The sequence below is a fragment of the Bombus pascuorum genome, chromosome 2, assembly GCF_905332965.1.
Source record: "Bombus pascuorum chromosome 2, iyBomPasc1.1, whole genome shotgun sequence".
Lineage (NCBI taxonomy): Eukaryota > Metazoa > Arthropoda > Insecta > Hymenoptera > Apidae > Bombus > Bombus pascuorum.
In genome coordinates this window covers 22347430-22371849 of record NC_083489.1, presented here as the reverse complement: position 1 = coordinate 22371849, position 24420 = coordinate 22347430, and the positions used below count along the sequence as shown (strand labels likewise).

The 24420-nt window shown below is 30.3% G+C and overlaps 1 protein-coding gene across 11 annotated transcripts in view; it reads left to right on the top strand.

The window, feature by feature from the left end:
- The window catches only part of LOC132904598 (protein cycle), a 112426-nt gene extending 88028 nt beyond the window's left edge, over nucleotides 1–24398 (top strand). For 6 of the 11 annotated variants that reach the window (XM_060955241.1, XM_060955248.1, XM_060955239.1 and 3 more), the window contains 9 exons: nucleotides 205–322; nucleotides 9299–9481; nucleotides 12580–12820; nucleotides 15228–15366; nucleotides 17484–17602; nucleotides 17700–17782; nucleotides 19055–19215; nucleotides 21059–21206; nucleotides 21730–24398. In XM_060955241.1, the coding sequence (XP_060811224.1) occupies nucleotides 205–322; nucleotides 9299–9481; nucleotides 12580–12820; nucleotides 15228–15366; nucleotides 17484–17602; nucleotides 17700–17782; nucleotides 19055–19215; nucleotides 21059–21206; nucleotides 21730–21914 (1377 nt within the window). In that variant the 3' untranslated portion in view covers nucleotides 21915–24398. Of the gene's footprint in view, nucleotides 1–204; nucleotides 323–9298; nucleotides 9482–12579; nucleotides 12821–15227; nucleotides 15367–17483; nucleotides 17603–17699; nucleotides 17783–17889; nucleotides 18087–19054; nucleotides 19216–19825; nucleotides 20438–21058; nucleotides 21245–21729 lie in introns of those variants that run through there. The other 5 variants (XM_060955238.1, XM_060955243.1, XM_060955244.1 and 2 more) reach the window with 5 other exon arrangements.
- The last annotated feature ends 22 nt before the right edge of the window (nucleotides 24399–24420 follow it).

Genomic DNA, 24420 nt, shown 5'->3' with positions numbered 1-24420 from the left:
TATATAGATAGTCCTTTTATAGGATATACAAACAGTTTTGTGAATGTCCACAGTTTCCTAAACAAAATCAATTGCAATTCTTTTCTTCCTTTTACCTGGGCCTTGGGGATGAAGTAATTAGTAAAATGAACAGTTTGATACCATGAAAATTTTAAATGTAGAAAGATTGTATATTATAGAAATGAATTTTTTATGTCTGCACAGGGTGACCTGTTGGGTCAAAGTTGGTTCGATATTCTGCATCCAAAAGATGTTGCCAAGGTGAAGGAACAGTTGTCCTCTTCGGATCTTAGTCCACGCGAACGATTAATAGATGCCAAAAGTACGTACCAATGTTACACGATTTGTCTGTGTCTACTTGTTAACACGCGTTGACTGTTAAATAATCTCTTGAATTTATTTTAAGATCCTCCGTATTTATATCTAGTAAAAATTACTTATTATAACTTGTATCATATATTTGAAAAATATTTTCTCACGTAGAATTTGGATAATTTAACTGAGAGAAGTTTACAATAGTGATATAAATTAATAACACATATCTTCTTAACTTGCCAGTGTTTAAAAATACAAAGTTTCTTAAGATAATAGTGTACCGTTTAGTAACGTTAAAAGGTAAAAATTATTAGGTAGAATAATCCAAGAGAAGCTGAAGTATCTTTATTGTAAGAGCAATTTAATAATACCTTGTTTGATGCGTTTATAATTTTATGATAGGTTTAACAACTTAATCATACACTTCTCTTAAACGCTCCTTTTAGTTTAACGTTTCCAATAAATTGGTAGATCACGACTTCTAACACGCTTGCTATTATTTATAGCGATGCATTGTTGCAATACTCCATAAACAAAAGTACAAAAGTTAAAATTATTATCAATAATATCTCTAGAATTTTACTAAGCTTTTAACGAGCTTTGATCGAATCAAGTGAAACAAGTAGCAAATGCTTGAAATGCGTTTTTAAATCTTCCATTTATTACGTTTATGTCTGATTTTGCAATCTGCAATCGATGATCAACTAACACCACTTATTCTGCTATAGAACAGTTACCAATTCGACGAACTTGATTTACACATTTTTATCGTTGTCATTAAATCCATAAAAAAGAAGCTGAAAATGTACAAAATCTATTTCAAACAATTTATTGTCGAAAAACGAAAATACTCTAAAAGAACATCGTGGAGCTCAGCAATAAATAGCAAAAATACATTATTCAACAAAATGTTAATTTTAGGAAAATACCATTGATATGAGCTGCTTAAAAGTCTACTGATCTGTTCGATAAATTGTAGAATGCAGGAAACTAAGGACGTTACAAACATTATCTTTTGAAATAGAATTTTAGTTGTCATTGTTTCTGTAAATATGCAAAACTGGATAAGATAAACACACATACAAAAATATAGTGTTATGTTGGTATTAGCATTTATTGCATCATTCGTACATTTCAATATTTCCGAATATACTTAATACATCAAATACAAAAATATATAAAATACGTAGAAGATACGACAACTTTGTTCAAATTTCACTGCTTTATTAGCGTCTGTGAAAATGCAAATTTTCATAAATATTAATTCATACATAACAATTTGTATATTTTTAATATTCATATAATCATATGATTAATATAGTAGATTTCTTTTTATTAGAACAAAATTTTAATTAGCATCCATAAATGAACTCCTGATGATTAAATCAAATTATTTGGACGTAAACTCCTATCATAAACGAAACATCTACTACTATTATCTACATTGCTTATGCTCCGATTAATTCGGATAAACGGAGTTCTTCTATAATAAAATTGACAAATGTACAAAACGTCTAATTGGTCAATTTGATCTCTATGAGGCTCACATTGGTCACAGGTTTTCCTTAAATCGATACAAAACTGCCGATCAACTCAATATATTACTCAGAAACATTTTAGAGAAATAAAAAGCACGTTAAAGGCGAGAAAGTAATGCTCCTTCAAAAATATCATAATCCTGACGGAATGGTTTTTATCAGTCAGCTACGTGCGCCGACTTTCCCCTCACGAATCCATTAATTATGACACCTTTCGACATTCCCTCGGTCGGTTCCAGGACCGTTAAGTACTTGTTGCTCGTCAATGCGAGTCACATTCTGATAAATGTCAGTCGTTCGGCAGCATCTGCCTGTCGATAAACATCTTCGAATTAGCGCCGCGAGATAAGCGGCTTACGAAAGAAACTCGTTTAAAGGAGAGAAAAGCGGTACTGCTTATGTGCTGCCAGGATCTCGAGGATGTTACGTGCTGGTACAATTTACGTGCGGATAATTTCCAGACGAGGTCTCATGGTCGTTAATCATCGATACTTGTTGCAAAGGAATTAATAAACCGGGGACTGAGCTGGGAAATGGCCGGTATCGCGCATTCGCTGACACTTTTGATGGCTAATTGATCAAGTGTCGAAGCTTCATTATAACGGTAACACCGTAAGAATGCCGGTAATTGCGAGATTTGTATGCAAATGACACACGAGTATCTGCCATCCATTGCGTTTCGAATAACGATTCGAATAAAGTAATTGGTCGAAATTATGCATATATATGTGTGTATGCGTGTGACTTGGTTTTGCAATATTCTTGCTTACAGTAACTTGGCTTTATTATTGAAGAATAAAATAACGTAAGAAATTTATACAAAGCCGAATACTGAAAATTCTAAGTTTATAACATTTTAATTTATGAGAAAATTGTGTAATCGTATTTATTAAATTCCTTCATAATAAACATAAGATAACAAAAATGGAATTCATGAGATCAAACATAGTAAATCAAATTAACGATAAGATAAAATTTCTTCTTCTTTCGATTTCGAACTGCGTAATTCTCAAAAATTCCGTACACCCTCGTCAAATTCCTCGTATCCGTAGTCAATCGTATGTCCATTCATCGCATCTTGTACACTATCACATACGCAATTGTCATTTATATATTTCTAGTTTTATGTATAAATTTTCATTGTTATTTCGCTTAGATTCTTCCGCTTTAATTTTTCTATTTATCAACTTTTGTCTTTTACTGTTATTGCTAGAGAATTACACAGTAATTTATGAACAATAGAGTTCTAAAGAAAATCTTTTACGTGCCCTTTTTGCCCTGTATAATTGTGCCGCAGAGTGTCTGAACATAATCTCCTGCTTACAATTAAATACCAAGGCGAAAATGAGCGATAACAACTTTTTCAATATAACATAGAGTTAATAAATATAGCCCAGGTGCGCTATCTTTAATTTCTCAATGACGCGCGTAAAGTTTTTCGTCTGTAACGTACGATATCAAAATATTATGAGCTCAGGATATTTTCTTTTTTTTTTTTTATTTTATTTTGGTTTTTTACATGGACATTTGGTAAAGTGTTATATCTTATTGGTGAAAAAAAAAATAAAATAAAAATAAATATAGCATGTGGGTGGCTACCCCCAGCGGAGTGCCAGCTTTGTTTTTTCTAAGTTATATCTTTTATGAGAGCTCAGGATATGCGGCTTGCTGCAAATAAGTCACAATGTCGTAGATGTTTGTATACAACAAAGAAGAACTGTAGTATTGTAAACTATTATAATCAGTTTATTTACAATGGATTAAACAGTAAACGATGGTTATTTAACATGAACTAATCACAACAACATATTATAATTAAGACAACTAGATAATTAATTAGTAACTCTAGTCACCACGGATTTACTCTCTCTCAAGAACGCTAGCAACACTATCTCGATAACTCAATCCGCACTCTCCGGCTTCTCAACTCATACTGCTGTTAATTCGTTTATGTCCCTTAGCAACCCCTTATCTTTTGTCTTAGCCTCATATCTTTTGTCTTAGTCCCACCACGCACATGCTCAGCAGCCACCAGGCCCCTCCGCAATACTACAATACTAAGGTCGAAATGATTGCACACTCCGTTAATATGTTTAGAAATTGCTCAGTAGTTCATGATCTATCAACGAGTAAAGATTACAGTACGATATTATATAAATTTGTAAATATGGGACGCGGAAAAAGATTAAACGAGTCTGAAAAAAAGCAAATTCTTGAACTAAAACAGCAACGGTTATCAGTAGCAAAAATATCGAAAGTAATAAGAAGAAGTCGCAGAGTAATACAGAATTTCTTAAAAAATGTTGAAGATTATGGCAAAAAGAAAAGTACTGGTCGGCCGTCATCGTTATCCGATCGTGATAAGCGAGCAATTTTGCGTGTAGCTTCCAACTCGCAGTTAACAACGAAGCAAATAATAGAGAAATCTAATGTTAGTGCGAGTGTTTCAAGTGTTCGTCGAGTTCTACTATCCTGCAAAAATAGTAAGAGGCTAGAATTGAAAAAGAAAGCTTTGTTAACAACGAAATACAAAGTAGTACATTGGAAAAAGAAATGGAGAAAGGTACTATTTCCAGACGAAAAAAGATTCAACTTGGATGGTCCTGATGAATTGTAATATCATCTTCATGACATAAGAAAAGAGACAATGTCAGCAATTCGACGACAAATGGGGGGAGGCAGCGTGATGGTTTGGACCGGCATCGGTTATTCGGCAAGACAAGTATCAAGTTTATCAATGGGAGAACGAATAGTGTCCGATACGTAAATTTAATCGAAGAACAAATAAATAATCATGCGGAACGCATTTCTGGACCTGATGACATCTTTCAACAAGATAATGCATCTGTACACACATCAAGATTGATCCAATCATAATTTAATGAAAATAGTATATCTGTTTTGCCGTGGCCTGCACGCTCCACGGACCGTAATGTTATTGAAAATTGCTGGGCAGAACTGTTCACGGCGTATACGCGAATGGGATACGTTAAGTCAAAATTACATCCAGAAAGTGTATAAATCGATACCAAATCGTGTAATAGAAGTAATAAAAAATAAAGGGGGATGTACCCATTATTAAATAAGTATATATGTTTGATAAGTAATTATTGTTAGTTACAATTTACGTTGATTATTATTTTCTTATTGTACATGTGCTATCATTTCGTTCTTAAAATAAAACAATTTTCTTTTTTGTTACACACTAAACCTCATAATATTTTTAATTATTTTCAACGAAAATCCTGAGCTCATAATGTTTCGATATTATGCGTTACAGACGAAAAACTTTACGTGCGTCATTGAGAAATGAAAGACAGCACACCTGGGCTATCTTTTTGGCGAAGAGTTTAACTCACCTATTGATTACCAAAACACTATAACATCTACACTTTCCGGAACCATGGAAAATAAGATCAGTACATTTGAAAACGCAAGAAACTTCATAATTTACTACAGTTACGTGTTTTGTAATTTTCCGCTGGCAATACTTCGATATGCTGCAAAGTAATTGCAAAATGGTCACTAGCTGTTTGGAATTAATCATGAAGATAAGCATGACGTAGAGTTCCAATTTATCAATTAAAACTTCATGAATATAGGAAAATGGTATAGTGCTAGTAGGTTTGGTAACGGTATGATTATTTGATGCTCCTTCAATCTATGTTTAAGTAATCACTATTCGTCACTAACTAACTTCCTTACAACAGTTCTTTTTTAAATACGGTGACAACACTTCATGACAACGCTGACAACACTTCATGACAACGCTGACAACAGACAGCCGATAACTCCCAGGCAATCCGTCCACGATACTACACTACATTCCTATATGAATTTTCATTCAAAAAATTCAAATGTGTATTTTGTACGTAAATTGTTTTCCAAGCTTGTATAAGTAAATATATAGTAGTAGTATAAGTAAATATCTTGAGGATTCTAAATATCACAAAAAGCAGGCTAAATTGTAGGAACTTTCACCGTGTCAGAAAAAAGTTAATTAACAATCGATTTCTTCATAAGACAATAATGTTGTGTATTCCTCTTTTTTGTTATAATTACATAATGCTTTGATAATTAGGCAATGCTTATCGATGCTATTTGTTCGTTTGCCGAATAAGAGTTTAAAGTAGAACATGACTCTCGCAATTTCATTAAAAATGGATAAAGATAATTATCCTTATTCAGCACAATGTTGTCTAAACATTTAAAGACGAGACTTCCTTCGTCTGTTGCGATTAATTATTTTGATACTGTCTAGCAAATTGTTCTCGATTATATATTTTTTTTATTTTATATATTATATATATTATATATTATATATTATATATATTTTATATTTTTTATTATTTCTCGATATATTTTCGATTCTGATAATCTTCATTTCAATATATTCACCCACAAATATTCTCATATATTCGGTTCACAAAAATTTGTTATTCAACCTAATAATGAAACGTTAGAAAATACCGAGTCTCGCCGGTTTTCAACAAAAGTGAAGTATATAAATTTATAATAACGTACAATGATATCAAACTTCTGGTTTGACAGCGAATGCATAAATATTCTACATAAGGTAACATGCACGATATAAAATTCTAGAAAGCTCATAAAAGAAGTGTCTGTTCGTCATGTGAGCGTCGTAACATTTGTTTATGTTTGTGACACTAATTTTATATGATAGAGCTTAGGTATAGGTAGTATACTTAGGTACTTAGAACTTTTCGTAGTCTCTATGTTCTATGTAAGCTTTTGCCTGTTGTTTAGATTAAAGATCATTTAGTCTGGTGATTATATAAATTATTCAAATAGATTATTTCAACAAATATGTAAGGGTAATTATTGTAACCAATCAAATATAATGTACACAATTATTACCATGTACATTACACAAATTTACAGGAAAAGTATAATTGTAGAGCTTCCCAAAGAAAGGGCTTCTAAATCTATGGCATATAAATGTCGAAAGTATCTTCTCGTCAACTAGTTGAATTATTGTATTTGTTTTGTAAATATAGGAAGAACAATGTTCTTTAAAAGCCTTAGATTATAATCGTAAATTCAGATGTAGCTAATGTTAAAAAATTAGAACTAGAACTTTCAACACAATTTACTTAATTCGCTGCTTTCTCTTATGGATCCTTGTTTCAAAAACCTCTTCTGTTATCTTCTCTGTTACAATTTACATTTATAATGAACTGGAATCGTGAATCATGCTTAGATTACACAAGACGAGGCAAACTATTTTTTGAACTATTTTTACAATATTTTCACGTCGCAATCAAACTTATTAACTAGAAATACCTACTTGGTATAGTTTTATAAAATTCAAAGTAAAACAATTTTTAAGTAACCAGTTGCGTATTAAAAATTTTCAAATTGTCTCGTGAACGAAAGAAAACAACACCTCTAATTGTTTTCAAATTGTAGAGGAACATTCTTAAGAAAGAGAATTATTATGGAAAGTATTATTATTATGCGATGTATTATGGAAAGTGACGAATACAGCTTGACTAAAGAAAACATTGTATACAACATTAATGCGGCTACAATACGCGTTAACTATATAACACTCAGGCACGAGCGTCAACAATTTAGATATTTAGACAGTCATGATAATTTTATGACTGTGAATTCCACACTACATTATATGTCGTTGTGTATTGTATCGGCAAAAGCTTTTCTGCTTCTGTATGGATATTATCTACTTTATAAAAATTTTCATTTAAATATGTATAGAGGTTTATGTGTAGAGAATGTTTATTTAAAATGGTTAAATAAATTAATATACAGAGGGATGCTCGTACTAACTGATTCGCTAAGACAGCGTATAAGTCGCAAAATAAGATCGCTAATGACTCGTTAATTAGATCGCTGATAATTCGTTGATAACTGAACTCTTCTCAGTCCGTTTATTTATACTAATCGGGGGAAAATTCGAATTCGTTTTCGTTCGACGGTTGCACGTAGTGGCGACATTATTTTGCCCGGAGTTTATATATTATTACATTATGTGTATCCTAACGATATTGATACTCCGAGGCAAAACAGCAACATGATTCGAATTGTCCTGCAGCTCGTGTGCCGCTACATATGTATACCTATATGTGATAGATGGACATTTATTTAATAATAAATTTCAATATCAGAATTTCTAATCAAGTTCGAATTAAACTCAAATTACGATATAGCGTAAATTTAAAAAGTTTAGAAATTTTACAAGTGTTCTAATAATAAAAAGAAATATTTCTATATAAAATACGTCATTTAAAAATGTGTAATGTCTTCTCATCAGAGAGCTTCTCACATTTTTGTAATTTATAGGAAAATTAGGTAGAACATAGCAATAAAAAGAATTAAAGTTTAAATAATAATAAATAATAATTAACACGCACATTAAAACAAAACATAGTAATACAAAACTAAAGTTATATTCGCAGAATTTTACATGATAAGCGTTGTGAGCTTAAAACTTGAAAACACTATAGACAGCACCCCTGACACCAACCCTAATTCAACCCACCTACGCCACATCTTTAGGCCTTTCGGGTGTGGATTAATATGCACTTACCTATCGACTTAATATTTACTTATATGAATCACGTCTTCGAACTTTACATTTCTTCCTTCTGTCAAGGCCGATTTAGCTACAACTATGCGACACGCATCATGCACATGTAACATTCCCCCTCGGGAAATTATGCGAAGAACTTGATATTTGCACGCGTCAATACGGTCGCGAATAGAAAAGGGAAACGAAAGTAGCTTTATATTTTTGAAAACGGATTTTATTCTCTGTAACACAGTCATCGAAATTATGATACGATTATATTCAAAAATATAATGTTTCGTAATGATACGTGTTCGTTATCGCATCTTCGTTCAAATAGAATTCATTTGTTTCTTTATACAGTCTCCTTTAATTTCTTTTATACGTTTCGCTCATAAAAACAGGTATCTTCCTTCGTGAGATTGATTAAACTCAAGAAAATGTCGAAATAATCTGTTTTTGAGTAACATGAATGCAATCAAATTATTTGGAAAGATAAAATCATTACCTGAAAAAATTTTAATTGAGTGAGACGCGAAGTAAATACCTAAATTGCTAATTTTAATTCTTTGACAGGATAATAAAATAACGAGGAATTCAGAATGAACGATGTAGAAAATAATTATTTCTTTGCCAGTGAAAATTTCTTGCATTTCCAAGATCAGATACGATAAGCATGCATCTTCAGTTTCTTATAGGAAATATTAGTATATTAGTATTCGCGTCATGCTTAATGACATTTAAGATGTGAAATTTATAATACTATGTTTCACGATTGCTTTTTCGATCTGTCTCAAATTATTTTCTAAACTTGCCTTTTGAACAAAGTACAATACTAGACAAATGAATTAGCATTAAAGAATAATATATTCAAGTTTGTTTAACATTGTTTTAGCGATGTTACCGGTGAAAACTGATGTGCCTCAGGGTGTATCGAGATTATGTCCTGGTGCACGAAGATCCTTTTTCTGTAGAATGAAACGAAAAGTCGAAGGTGTTCGTTGCAGTGAATTACAAGTGAAAGAGGAGACTGATACTGCTGGCGGATGTCATCGACGAAAAAAGCAACAAAACGTCGGTAAGTAATTATGCATTATAAGGCGCTATAAAATAATTAGGCCACAATTACTAAATGTATATTCTTTTTTGCGATTAATCAGGAATATATCGGGGGACTCGTGCAAAATTTACGTTGCCCTTCATCAAAGTAAAATGATAATTATACGTGTCAACTTATTTCTTACACTTCTATTCAATTTTATACTACATTGTATATTTATTTTATTTTATTTTTATTTACAAACATGGTAAGGTATGTTTCTATTTACATGTACATATATTGATACATTCAAGTTTGATACCTCTGGAAGTAAAAGATACTATCACAACAATTTTGAAAAACCTATTCGTACAGAATTGTATACATATACTTCTAGTAATTTTAACAAGAGGATATTTTATTCTTTTACATAAAAAAGAATGAAATATAAATAAAATCATAACTGTTAAGGATATGTATTGCTGAGAAAAAATGTTAAAAACATATCCATAAAATATGTACAGTATCGCTAGTCCTTTGTCATCAGTCCTAAGATCTTACGACTTGAATATTTGCCGCGTGATTTATCAAAGGCGAAAAATAGACGCTACTTCAAAGACGGGTAAAAGAATCGCTTTACATACCTTCTCCTTTCATTCTTTTTCACTACTTTATATTTTTAGCCATATACAAATATGTATCCTACTTTTCAAGATTAAGAAATTATGAATTATGTCAAATAAATTAGAAGTATAATAAGTGTAATAGCCAGGAAAACAGAAAGAATCCTTTAAGAGGACATAAGATATTTTCATATAAATGCTGTTTCTTTTACCATTTCAGTTCTTATAACTAAAATATTAGTCCTTTATTACTATTATTATTATACTATTTATATTATTATATTATCATTATAATTATTATTAGTGCTTTTACTAAAATATTTATAAATACTATTTATATAAATATACTATTATATAGTATATTATATTATATTATATTTATATTATATATGTAGTATATTAATATATAATATACTACTAAATATACTATAAATTTATATAAATATACTATTTATATAAATAGTATTTATAAATATTTTCGTTAATGCACTAATAATAATTATAGTAATATAATTTATAAATACTATTTATAAATATTTATAATATTATTCGTGTTCTTTATACAATTTTTCAAAAAATGTATTTCATTATACAGTCTATAGTGAATACAAATTTTCCATATATCCCATAATCTCACACACGAGATCATAAATTCTATATATTCTATAATAAAAATTGTTTCTTTCTGTCAGTTATAACACAGTAGAAGCAAGATTATATCCTTGTAGGTAAAGAAATTGCTGATAATTTTAAATATTTAAAAATTTCTACCATGTTAATACTGTTTGCAAGGCAGATCTTCTGATTTTTGTATTCTGGTTTAACACTAATTAAAAGCGACACAAGCATTCCATATTTTTATGATTAATAATAAAAATAGAAGTTTTGTTTTAGTATTTAACAGTTGTTGCGATATCTCTTGTCAAGCTTTTCTTTTACATAATACCTTAATTTACTACTCATCATTAGTTGACCGTGCACGTTCATTTTCATTTTTAAAACAGGCTTGTTAATTAACGAGTGACTTTAACATCTACAATTAAAATTAAAAAGGTTGACTTCATTAAATATCATAAACTAGTTTTGCTGTAACTAACCATTAACCATTTGCATACAACTAAAATTCAAGTCTGTCAAAGCAATTATTTATAACTATAGCTAATTCTTTGTTATGCCGTAAAAATGATAACAAAGGTATGTTTTGGAATATAAATTGAAAAAAGAAATTGTAAAATTACAATAAACAAATAATTGGTTCATGTTCGCATAAACTTTCAGGCCATTTTCTCAAAGATGTTATAATGAATCAGGACGCTATTCGAATAAATACAATCGTAGGAAGATTGACTAAAGGATGTCGTCGTTTTAAGGATTCAAATAAACTATCGCGCTATCACTATTCACTCTCCGCGACTTCTGTTTCTTTGGATTTATACATAACGTTTCAGCTTCTCCCAGCTTGTGTTTTTCATATGTTTTGTGGGTATAAGTAAGAAAAGAATATAAAATATATAAATAAGAAAAACATTCAAAAATTATAACAAAAATAAAAAGGACAATATTTCATGGTACGAGGCATCTATTGCAAATTTATTATTATATATATATTTATTATTATAATATATATATTTATATTTATATAATATATATATATATTTATTATTATAATATATATTATATATATTATATATTATTATATATATTTATTATTATAATATATATGGTGAATTAGTACAAACAATTGATTATTCATTTACTAAAACAGAACAAATTAAAATTAATACGAGCTTTACAGAGTAATAAGTTCAATTTTTTACTATTGTCAACTTTATAAATGTGAACGTTAAACATTTTGAAAGGGGGTGTTAATAACTACTGATTGCATTAATTATATTGCATAGTAATAGTAATTATTCCTCTCCTATTCTGTATTCTTTTTATAACTTTTTAATAAAGCTTCAAACGACCTATGCTTATATAATAATTTTTCCTTCTTCATAAGCACAGACCATATGTTTAATCAAACAAAGTAAAAACATCTTGTATATGCCGTTCATCTTTCATTCTTCATAGGAATAACATGCAACGAAGTTTTCACTCTCAAAAAAAGAATTATATATTAATAAGAATAAATTTACTATCAATTTCATGAATCTTTATAAATATTACGAGAATTCCAATCTCTTAAGGAAAATGAATTGTCAACTTTACATAACTTTATATCAGTTTGTTCTATTAGTCCTTTGAAAATCGTTTTTCGTTAATCATTAAAATTAGAAACACATCTCTTTGAATGTTTCTGAACAAAGAACTATGTGCTAAAATTGAGAATTAATTTTATCAGAAACAAAAATATCCACCATTTAGTTAGTTAATAAATTATGAGGATGCAATGCTGTGTGCACGTAACGTTAAATACCAAAGGAAGTTACAGTTGAAAATCGTACAAACTAATAATATTCTATACTGTATATAATAATTCCAATAAATGAATCCTGTCGCATATTTTTACAGACTGGAAATATTGTGTAATACAATGTACTGGATATCTGAAGTCCTGGGCGCCTGCAAAAATCGACCTCGAAGAACACGAAGGTGACGGAGATGGAGAAGCTTGCAATCTGTCGTGTCTAGTAGCAGTTGGTCGGTTACAGTCAACGTTACCTGCATCTTTGCCTAAAAAGCCACGTTTGAGACCGATAAAGTTTGTCTCGCGACACGCGATGGATGGCAAGTTCCTCTTCGTTGACCAAAGGTAAATGATAATAAATATTTCAACGATAATTCTTATATTTGTACTTTAGAACACTTAACGTATCTATATTATTATTTTTGTGTAAAATGTTAAATCATAATACCTAATTTCTTGGAAAATAATTGATGTACCTTTTATATAACTTCTATTCAGTTTTTATATGTACTGTATTCAAATTTTGTTTCTTTTCTCCGGTTTTAATGTTGTTTCAAATTCATTAACAACACTGTCTAAAATTACGATTTTTAGTACTGTTTTGTTTCGGATAGATATTGAGGAGACTTATTAAATTTTCGTCTGCGTCTAAATATACTGTTCATATTGTTTGACAAGTTAACTCGTTAACTGCTCTTCTCGCAGAGTTGTACATTTTACACTCCAACATGTAATTGGTACATTGCATTTGTTATTTTCAATAGTGAATTTATCAACCAACTTATTTCACATTTATACATCATATGAACATTATACATCCCTTCTGAACACGACTTATAAATTATTATTTGCCTATAATACGAATATTGTTTGGGCTTTATGCTATAAACATGATTTTTTAAATATGACTATTACGTAATGAACTTTTTTGTTCATTGATGGTATTAAAAATACAATTTTCTTCGCATATTACTCAAATATCAATAATTCAACAAAAAGAAGATTTAGAAAAAAAAAGAGAGATTTTAAAAAGAAGAAAGTAGTATGTTCCTTTTAAATTTGTACGTATTCTAAAATCACACTTGCAAGTAGAAAGAGTTCTAAAATATGTAACAAATATTGTTTCATATTTATCTAAAATAATTGCTTCACTTGAAATTCCAATTTCAAGTTTCCTTCGTCAATGTACCTTCTCAATTAAAACTTTACGATAAGATTTCGTAAATTTATATGTACAGGGTGTATAAACAGCAAGTGTATCGTGGCATGATTCTGTACACTAGGATGGCTGGAGATTTGTAAAAAGAAATTTGTAAGGATTACAAGAATTTCGCAAGCGGTTTTTTGGTTTTCCTGCTGTCTTTCATTCGGTTCATGTGGAACCCATTTTCCCACCTTCTGGATCTTTCCCATGGCTTTCAAACGTATGGAGACGGCTTCTCGTGTCACGTTTAATCGATCAGCGACTTGTTGTTGCGTTTGAGCGTCATCCTCATCCAACAAAGCTTGCAATTCGCTGTCTTGAAACTTTTTCGGTGGTCTTCCACGTCCTTCGTTCCTCGCGTCAAAATTGCCACTTCTGAATTTTTTAAACCACTCAAAGCACTGTGATTTACCAAGAGCATGCTCACCGTAAGCTTCGACAAGCATTCGATGCGATTCTGCAGCAGTTTTCTTCAAATGGTAACAGAAAATCAATGCAGTCCGCAAATCGTAGTTTCCAGGCACAAAATTCGACATGTTCAACGCTATTACACACTATGCTGTTGTATGAAACTTGTATTGTTGTAAGTCGAAAATGTTTGTGGGATGTCAACAAAGACTTTTGGCATCAATCACGCAGTTTAGGGCCATCTATGGGCAAATTCCGGTTTCATATTTACATATCTGGTATTAAAACTTTAACATCTTTTTCCGAGAAAAGAAGTCATTTGCGACTCATGATTTCTCGCCATGAGTAGAATACGTTGCAGTAAAAGAATGTTGACCTTGAAAATCATGCTCAAGATCAATTTGGCATCAGACTCTTTTTTACAAATCTCCACCGATCCAGAGGTGTAGAATTAAGCGAATGGTGATTTTTAAACTTACTTTTTATAGACTCTGTACGTATACATACATATACCAGATTCATTAACAATTAACAATAAACAATAAACAATAGTTGAAAATTGTAAGGTACAAAAATGTATACAATCTACATATAAAAATATTATATATAAAATATCTAAAGAGTAACATTTATTATAAGACTTAATTAGTAAGATACTTATTTACCTAGATTTAACTTAAAAAATTATATTCTTCAAAATATGAATTTGCATAGGTATCCACAGTCTAATACTAACAATATAAAAAAATTCCATTTATCAGAACCCCATTTATTTATTTTTATAACTACCAAGTTAAATCAATTCCTGCAGATTGAATTCGCTTGTTTGAATGAGAAAATCAGTAAATTATGTATCTAATACATTTCTGTACATGATTACAATGGCTATAAGCATTGGAACATCATTGTATTTATTATAACATCTATAGTAATGCATTAAATTTCTCACCACATAGTAGTATCTATGACTGCAAAAATTTATTGCTTAGTAGAACCTATAGAAAATGAAAAAACGTTTCCTTGGAGAATAAGGGTGTTTGCTCCCCTATGGGTTCAGATAAATAGAGTTATACTATATAGCAATAATGATAATGATTTAAAGTTTAAATGATCCTAATGATAAATAAGAAACGTTCGCAGGGCTACTTTAGTGTTAGGTTTCCTACCACAAGAGCTACTTGGTACGAGTATGTATGAATATTATCATCACGATGATATCCCTCATCTAGCGGAATCTCATAAAGCTGCTCTTCAAGCATCCGAGTGCGCCACCACGCAAGTAAGTCACCACATTCGTGTAACTTTCCTATCTGACTCTTTTGCAATGATAATGATCACTATTTGAAATTTTAATTTCCATTGCGTTATCGATGCAGTCGTTATTCCCCGTTACGTGCATTCTCAATTGCTACAACTGGATCTTCACTCTTCTATCTCCTAATAAATTTTAAATAAAGCACTTCGAACCAATAGTAGGCGACATTTGATACAGCTAATAATTAGACTGAGACTTTCTATGCATTTCCGTGAAATTTAGACATTCAAAAATATGTAGGCGACATTTGATACAGCTAATAATTAGACTGAGACTTTCTATGCATTTCCGTGAAATTTAGACATTCAAAAATATGTAGGCGACATTTGATACAGCTAATAATTAGACTGAGACTTTCTATGCATTTCCGTGAAATTTAGACATTCAAAAATATGTAGGCGACATTTGATACAGCTAATAATTAGACTGAGACTTTCTATGCATTTCCGTGAAATTTAGACATTCAAAAATATGTGTTGCATGAAATAAATCTCTACTTAGGCTTCCATTTTTTTATTTGGCTTTCATAAAAATATAGATTCTTGTAAAACTAATTATGCATCTAATATAAATATATATTAGGCCAGAATAAGGCATATAATTGCAAAAATTGAAATGAAACAAACATTTAGTAAAAATAATTAAATATAAAATTTTTCTTTCATAGTCAAGATTGCATTAATTCTTGTTAATCATATAGAAAGAAGATCACAAAATGTTTTAGACGATATACTACAATAAATTATATTTTGAAACAATATCTCCATGTACTAGTAAACTATTATGTATACATACAACACAGGATGGCCTAATAAGAATTAGCACTTGAATATCTCCGTTGTTTTTGAAGATATGGAAAAACCTTATAAATAAAAGTTGTCCAATATAAAGGGGGCTATAATATGGAAGGGATCATTTTTGTACAGCTGGACGAGTTTCAGAAATTGAAGTATTATCTCCCTTTTTTTAACGGAATCATATATTTTTTAATACATTAGTCGATCTAGCTAAACATTTTCAACGAAAAGGTATTAATCTACACATGTAGAGAAACTTGGCTATGAAAGACAATGTCAACGTAATCACAAAAATACCACTCCGCGTCTTTCCTTGTCTTTCATGCGCTAAATTTCACAAATTAAAATATCTGCTAATCATTTTTTGACACACATAGATTAATACCTTTTTCTGAAGAATGTCGAGCTAATGTATTAAAAAATATATATGATTTCATTTTAAAAATGGAGATGACTTAGAAATGTCTGAGGCTCCTCTAGAGCTGCAAAAATGCAAAACAATTATTACTGCTATATTATAGCCCCTTCTGTACCGAATAACTTTCGTTAATAAAACTTTTTCATATCTCCAAATGAATGAAGATATTCAAGTGTTAATTTTTATTGCACCATTATGTATATATATATATATTTTTTTTTTTCAAAAATGATTGACTTTAAGGTTTGAATCTATCTCGAAAACAAAAAATTTTCTGTTGCCAACAATTCAGTTTTCGTAATAACAGTTACCACTGACAAAGCACACTATAATTAATTAATGATGAAACCGCATAGATTTTTTTTATGATTCCAACGAATACACTTAATAACAATTAGTTTAAGATTCCATCATCATTTGAATAGCGTTTATTGTGGGAGTTTGAAAATACATTTTCTCTTTCCTAATCATTATTCCAAATTTATAATAAACACAATATTTGATAAAATTAAATAAAGAATCATTATCAACGATATCAAAAATAATGCTCAAACGCTATCATGGATGAAGTTACACCTCATGTGAATTTTATTTTAATATTATCGTCTTATAACAGTATTAAATATAATAAATATCGATATTATTCGTAACTGCTGCAAACAATAATGTTTCTTCTCTTTATCCATACAGTATTGAATAATAATAAAAGATTTCATTCTTCTTGTATAACTTTATTAATCGTTCAATTTAAAAAAGATCTTCTTAAAAAAGTAAACTTCCATCCAAGGTAGCTTTTAAAGATTAATTATCGAATCTATGTCTAAGGAGATTGAGAATTTTGCAAGAAGAACGATATTTCTGTTTAGATATACCGATTTAGGACCAAAGGTGCGAGTTTCGTGAAGCTTCAATCCGAATGGAAATCTTTCAGAAATCCATGGACCAAAGATATCGAGTACCTAATAGCAAAAAACTCTGTTACTTCGTAAGTTTTGATAGTATTGGTGTTTTATTATAACGTAATAAATAATTCTATAACATTCGGATAAAACACTTGAATTAATGAAAATAAACGTATCTAGCTGTGACTCGCGATCGATCACAAACAGTGGAAACAGATCTGAGGATTCCAGTGTTCAAGGCAATTACGACTACTTTACGCAAAGTAAGTAAAATGTACATAGATACATGTATATTTGATGTAATTTTACGTATATGTTTAATAAACATTTAATTCTCGATTTACACGATATATCAATTGCATGATTTCAGTCGGATATTGCTGAAAAAATATGAAAAGATTAATCGGTTCAGTGCAGTATTTTAGAATATATTCTCATTGATAAATACGTATATGTATATCTTTCTCTAATAAAAGATGAAGAAGATCATCAAAGAAAGAAACAAGCTTTAAAAACAGTTTCATGTATAAAAATTATATGTAATATATAAATAAATCGTTCACTTTACACTGAACAATAAAATACAAAAAACCTTGAAACCTATCCTTCCATGTAAATACTAATTTCGATTTACATATGAAAATAATTTATAGTGTAAATCGACGAAATATTTCAATTTTAGTTCTAAATTCAATTCATAGTTCATAGCAATTACAGAGTTTGTAACTGCTTATCCTTTGATACAAAAATATTTGAACATTTACTGTAGGAAATTTTTATGAATAAATTATTTGCGTTATATAAAGCCTTTCGAAATTTCATTAACGCTGTAACAAGGCACAGTTATCGTGATTACATTAACAAAATTTGCAACAAATTTGAAAATATATATATATGAAAATTACAAGATACCTATTGTTAATATGCACTTGGTAAAAAGAACATAGCATTAATAGTTACTTTAAACATATAATTAATGACGAAAGTGGTTCTATTAGATATTAAAACCGTTTAAATAATTTTGTAACCTTTGGGAAGTGTATGTTTGCAAGAAATATCTTGTAACTTCCACGTATATTTTCGTATTTGTTTTGTATCAGGTTGTATGCCATACAAAATCTTAGACAATGTTCCTATGAATGTTCAAATACTTTCAAAACCATTATATCTAGATTGGGGATATTTATGCATTTTTATGAAGAAAAATGAAGAAATGGATACAAAGAATTATTTTATCTATTAATTCAATAACAAGTGCTAGATTTTGAATATTTCATATATTATTCCATGTAATGTAAAGTAATGAAGTGTATGTTTGTTGGATGTTTTTAAACATCCCATAAATGCGTGAACATCCGCAGTCTATTCATAAGGAATAGATTCAACTGTATTTATTAGTACAAAGTAAAAAATATTTGTCGAAGCTCTTACTTGTAATTTCATATATAACTGTTAATTATACTAATTTAGTACGTTATTGCTCTGTTATTGTGTCTGCTATTTTATAGTCTTAATATCTCAAAAAATAATTTTAGGTAACGGCGGATTAGAGAGATTGATCTCGAGTCACGTAGAGGTAAGTAAAATCGGAAGGCAAATAGCTGAAGAGGTTTTGGATCTTCAAAGACGCGGTGAGGATTCTTCTTCCGGTAGCAGTCCCGGACCAGGACCGGAACCTGCTTTGTTAAGCACCGAGGTAGTTATAGCCACAGAAATTGCACCGTCGATTTCTTTGTCATTTAGAAAATGATTATTAACAGAAAACCAGCGTATAGTAAAAACAATACATATGTATATAATGTATGTAACATTTTTAATATTCTATCTCTCTATCTTTGCTTATTCTATCTTTGCAGTCATTTTCTTAACTGTAATCATACGTTAAATGACAAAGTTATCATCGATATCTACCAGAGTATATAACTCTATTAAATTTTGTTTACTGCAATCTTAAAAGAACGAAAATAGTTACATCAATTGCAAAATAGAAACATCAATGAATTTAATTAGAACCTATTTAATATGAAATAATAATATTAGGAGTATGAATTGGTCTGGAGGGATTTTTTTGACTGAAAGGTTTATTATTTATTTAAAGAAAATCAACGGAGTTACATTAATCAAAATATTTTCTTCTTCTTCAACTTTTTCTTCTTTTTTTTCAATTCTTCAATTTCTTCTTTCAATTCTTCTTCTTTCTCTTCTTTTCAACTTTTGCCCATCTTGCAACTAATGGATGCTGCAATGATAGAACGGTTTAGTTTTCGAATTGATCTATTCATTTACGGATTTTACACTTCTTCGAGATTTGAGAAGTGTGTACTTTCTAGTACGTGCTGCAATGACTGGAAAAGATGGTAGTCCGATGGATCCAGGTCTAGAGGATATGCGAGATGTGGAAGGACTTCCCATTCGAGCTCCAACGACGTTTGTTTCACTGTTATTGCAACATGTGGTCGTGCATTGTCACGCAACAGAATGACTTTACGTCGTTTATTTGATATTTGCGGACATTCTTGGCTTAAAGTACGCTTCAAGTTATACAGTTATTGTCGATAACGATCCTCAGTAACAGCTTCGCTCGGTTTCAATAGCTCGTAGTCCACTCCTTCTTGGTCTCACCAAATAAAGAGTATTACCTTTTTACTGACTGAGAAATTTATAAATTCCCTTTTGCTGCTTTTAAAATTCGATTTTTTACGCGTCTATTACTTCTAACATACTAGGCATCAAGCATAAATATCAACACTTTGCCATGTTGTAATTATGCCTACAATTAAAGCACATTCTTGATAGTCCCCAAAACTAATTCACACTCCTAATATAATACTAATGTTTCATATAATATGTACAATAATAGAATAGAATTAAATCAAATCGATTTAATAAAGTAATTAAATGAGAATATTCTAAAATAATACACTTTCATTTATAGAACATTTCCTTGTATACCTTAAACATAAGCGAAATATCAACTTTATTCGGAGTTGCAATAGAAATAATGTTCAAATATACTATGCATTATGCTATATTTCTATCTAGATCTCAAGGATATTTAATAATATTTTTATTTTAATCTATAGAACTTATCTAGAAACTTATATAGAATCTTTTTTTTTTATTTTATTTTGGTTTTTTACAATTTGTCCTTATGGACATTTGGTAAAGTGTTATATCTTGTTGGTGAAAAAAAAAAATAAAATAAAAATAAATATAGCATGTGGGTGGCTACCCCCAGCGGGGTGCCAACTTCGTTTTTTCTAAGTTATATCTTTTATGATTATATAGAATCTATAGAATTTTTTACACGTGGAAAGAATTTTTGTAAATAATTCTATTTTGAATATATATTCATATAAGAGCTAAGCGATAATATCATATCATCTGTGTAAGAACAGCTAAATTAAAATATGTTTCAACGTTGTCTATTTAGTAATATTTTAGTAAACAATATTTAAGAGTCAAATAAATATTTTAAGGATTAAATAAAGTATTTAATGTATTTAATATTTTCTACAATATTTTCTTTTCGTTACAAGACACAGATCACTACCACCGCATCGCCAGAGAGAGTGCAAGACATGACGCAGTCAACCAGAGGCAGCAACAACAGCAGCAGTAATCCTACGCCAACATACAACCACATAGCAAACAACTTGCAGCTGAACAGCATCGCGAACGACCAAGGTCATAGCTATTACTGTCTCTAAGGAGTCGTTTTCTTGGTGTGTAGTGTAATTGCCGGATTTACCAAAAAAAAAAGATCAGGTCGCTCAGAGAAAAGATCAAAAATTTGATCGATCGTCCTCAAACGCGAAACAATAGTTTTCTCTGAGCGAAGTTGGGTGAGGGGCGTTCGTTCTGATACCTGAGTATTTTCATATTGAACGTAGTGTTTGATAGAAATTTTTAATCCTTGATTTCTTTCAAAATGAATTAGTTTTATTGCGAATATTTTACTTCGTTATACATCTCACCACTAAGGGCTATTTTGTATTTTAAAACAATTTCGATAAAAGAAAACAAGAATGGTAAAACGATGTTAGCATTAGTGATCTTCCAAAGGTTCGAACATCCAGCAATCAAACCTTCAGTATAGTACTCATATTTTTAGCATAGCGTTATAATTTCAATAGTAGCGTGCACAGCAACACCGCGCGAACTATCTTAAATGATCGTGGCGTATAACATAATATCCACCTCGTTTTAGGAGCGTCACCAGACGAAGATATGATGGACATGATCGGTGGTACGACGATTAACGAATCACCGAACCCAGTGCCATCTGATGGCAACGACGAAGCAGCAATGGCCGTGATAATGAGCCTCCTAGAGGCGGATGCAGGTTTAGGTGGTCCCGTGGACTTTTCTGGTTTACCCTGGCCGCTTCCATAGTACATACGTTTTAATTGAGTCGTATTTCCAAGTGTCCAACGAAGATACTACGCCAACTGTTTTACAGAAACTAGAAGTGTGTGTACATATGATATCAAGTGAGGATCAAGATGACGTTCTTTCGTTGTTTCGTTATTTTATTTTCATCGTGCTTGAGTACTTGATCAAACTTCACCAGCTGTGTCCATGTTTCAATTATCCGGAAACTAGTGCACGAACATCACTATAAATCTTTTTTGATTGATGTTTTGAAACAGTTAAAATAGATATTCTTGGTGCTGAGATGGTGCTGTTTAGAAAACGCGTCAAATCGTTGTACGTTTTAGTTTTATAGACATATCATTTCTGTGATCAAAAAAATGGAATATCGAACGTACAGAACGATTGTAATCTACTACTAAGTTGAAATGAATGTCTACGTTCATTTTGAAAACGAGTAAACAGAGACTGATCCAGAATTTCTTTAGCTATGGTCGTCAAACGATTATGAAGCATCGTAAACAAGGATAATTCAGAATAATTCGTACATAGAGTTATAGCCATCTGAGAATCAAATCAATATTTTTTTATCACTTAAATAGATCATTAAATGGCTTTTTTCGTAATTTTATAATTAAACGTTTGCTGTTTTTGTACAAGATTAAATACGATTTAAATATTGTAAGAATGTTATTTTTATCTCAATATTTTAGTTCAATTTATTGTTAATTAATTAGTTGTTTAGAGATGTCAATTTCGAATTTTTCGCTCAGGAGCTTCGCGCGATTATATTAGGTCTCCTACCTCAATTTGTATTTCATCCTAATCCACCGATTTATTTCCGTCTATTTTTCATCTCCATCAAAAGTAATACCCAGGATCATTCGGTGGCTCTTATCCTCTAAACTTCATCGAAGCTATGATAGATAAAGAGGAACATTTATTAATCATTTATTAAGAACATTATTTAAGCAGTTTATAAAGGACCAATCTATGACTTTAAACATCACGATAGTTTAATTCTTTTAAAAGTATACTTCCTGTAATAATATTTTCAATGTATTATTACGAAATAACCAAATTAATTTCTATACAAACGTAAAAGTCTTTTCTTGTTGCATAAGTATCAGTAAATATATATAAAAGATACATAACTTTATTAAAAGGAAGAATAAGAGTGACTGAATCTACAATAAAATCATCGCACATAGGATAGTCTTTCCTTCAAACGACGCATCTTGTATTTAATGAATTGTTTTACATAGTTTCGAAGACATTTAGAAGACAATAGACAGTGATATCGTACATCGATTATTGCTTCAAGAATCAATTACATAGATATTTATATGTATATAATATATTCATTGTACACTGTCCGTTTCATAAGGCGAGCAGTTAAGTTAATACTGTACATACATACATGTATCTGAAATCTTTTTCACAGTAATCAGTATAAATGTTTTATCGTGCCACTGCATACAAATCAACGGAGCATCTTTTAATTATTGAACGCATCGGATGAAATTTAGATAGTTCTGACGAACACCAGGGAACAAACGCTAGCAAGCGTTAAGGTCCAAGTTCCTGTTCGTTGTTCTAGCGACAAATTAACGTTGCGTGTATATATGTATTCTCACAGAACGCGTGATATATGACGCAAAGCGTACCTAATTAAATTATAAGAAACCGGAGAATGATAACGAACGTTCCAGCAGCTACAAGCAGTGCACGTTGCAACGTGAACACACAATACTATATCTCTTCACATGCCATATGTTGTTTTAAGAGGGCATACAACAATGATACGAATCAGGTATATAGGGATTAGAACCTCATCAACGTATACTGTGATGAATTATTTTGGATATACACAATATGAAATTATTTTGAATATAAAATACTCGATATCTTATGACAATACTAAAATTTTCTGGCTGGAATTTCTGAAAATTTTCTGTAACTATTTGCAAGCATTACAAGATTAAAACAAAACTCACTATTTATTTATTTGAAGTTTTATATTTAAAGATAACTATTTTTTATCCTTACATGGTGATGAAAAATGAATTTCTGAAAACTATAAAAATACAGTTAAGAAACATTTTTGAATACCACATTCTGTAATGCTCTTGAATGTATTTTGACCGTTCATTGTTCCATACTACAATTTTATTACAAAAGTAGATGTTAAAATCTTCCTTTGAACAAACCTCATTCCTATGAGCTTCTTTTTCAATTATGTTTTTCTTTCAGAACTTGATTGTGAACTTGATTTGCATTTTTTATAAACATTTCGACGTAATTTTTTCACGTAAATATTGGTCAAGTTTCTTATATTTTTGTGCAAAAACCAGGAAGATAAGAATATTCTTATGCCGAAAGATGAAATTGATGAAATTATTTCACGATGCAGCTAGGTGAACCGATCGAATAAAAACAATAATTTACGTATGTTATATAAGAATAATGTACATAAAGCGTGTATATGTAAATAAATATATATCATCAAACAATATAGTATAAATTG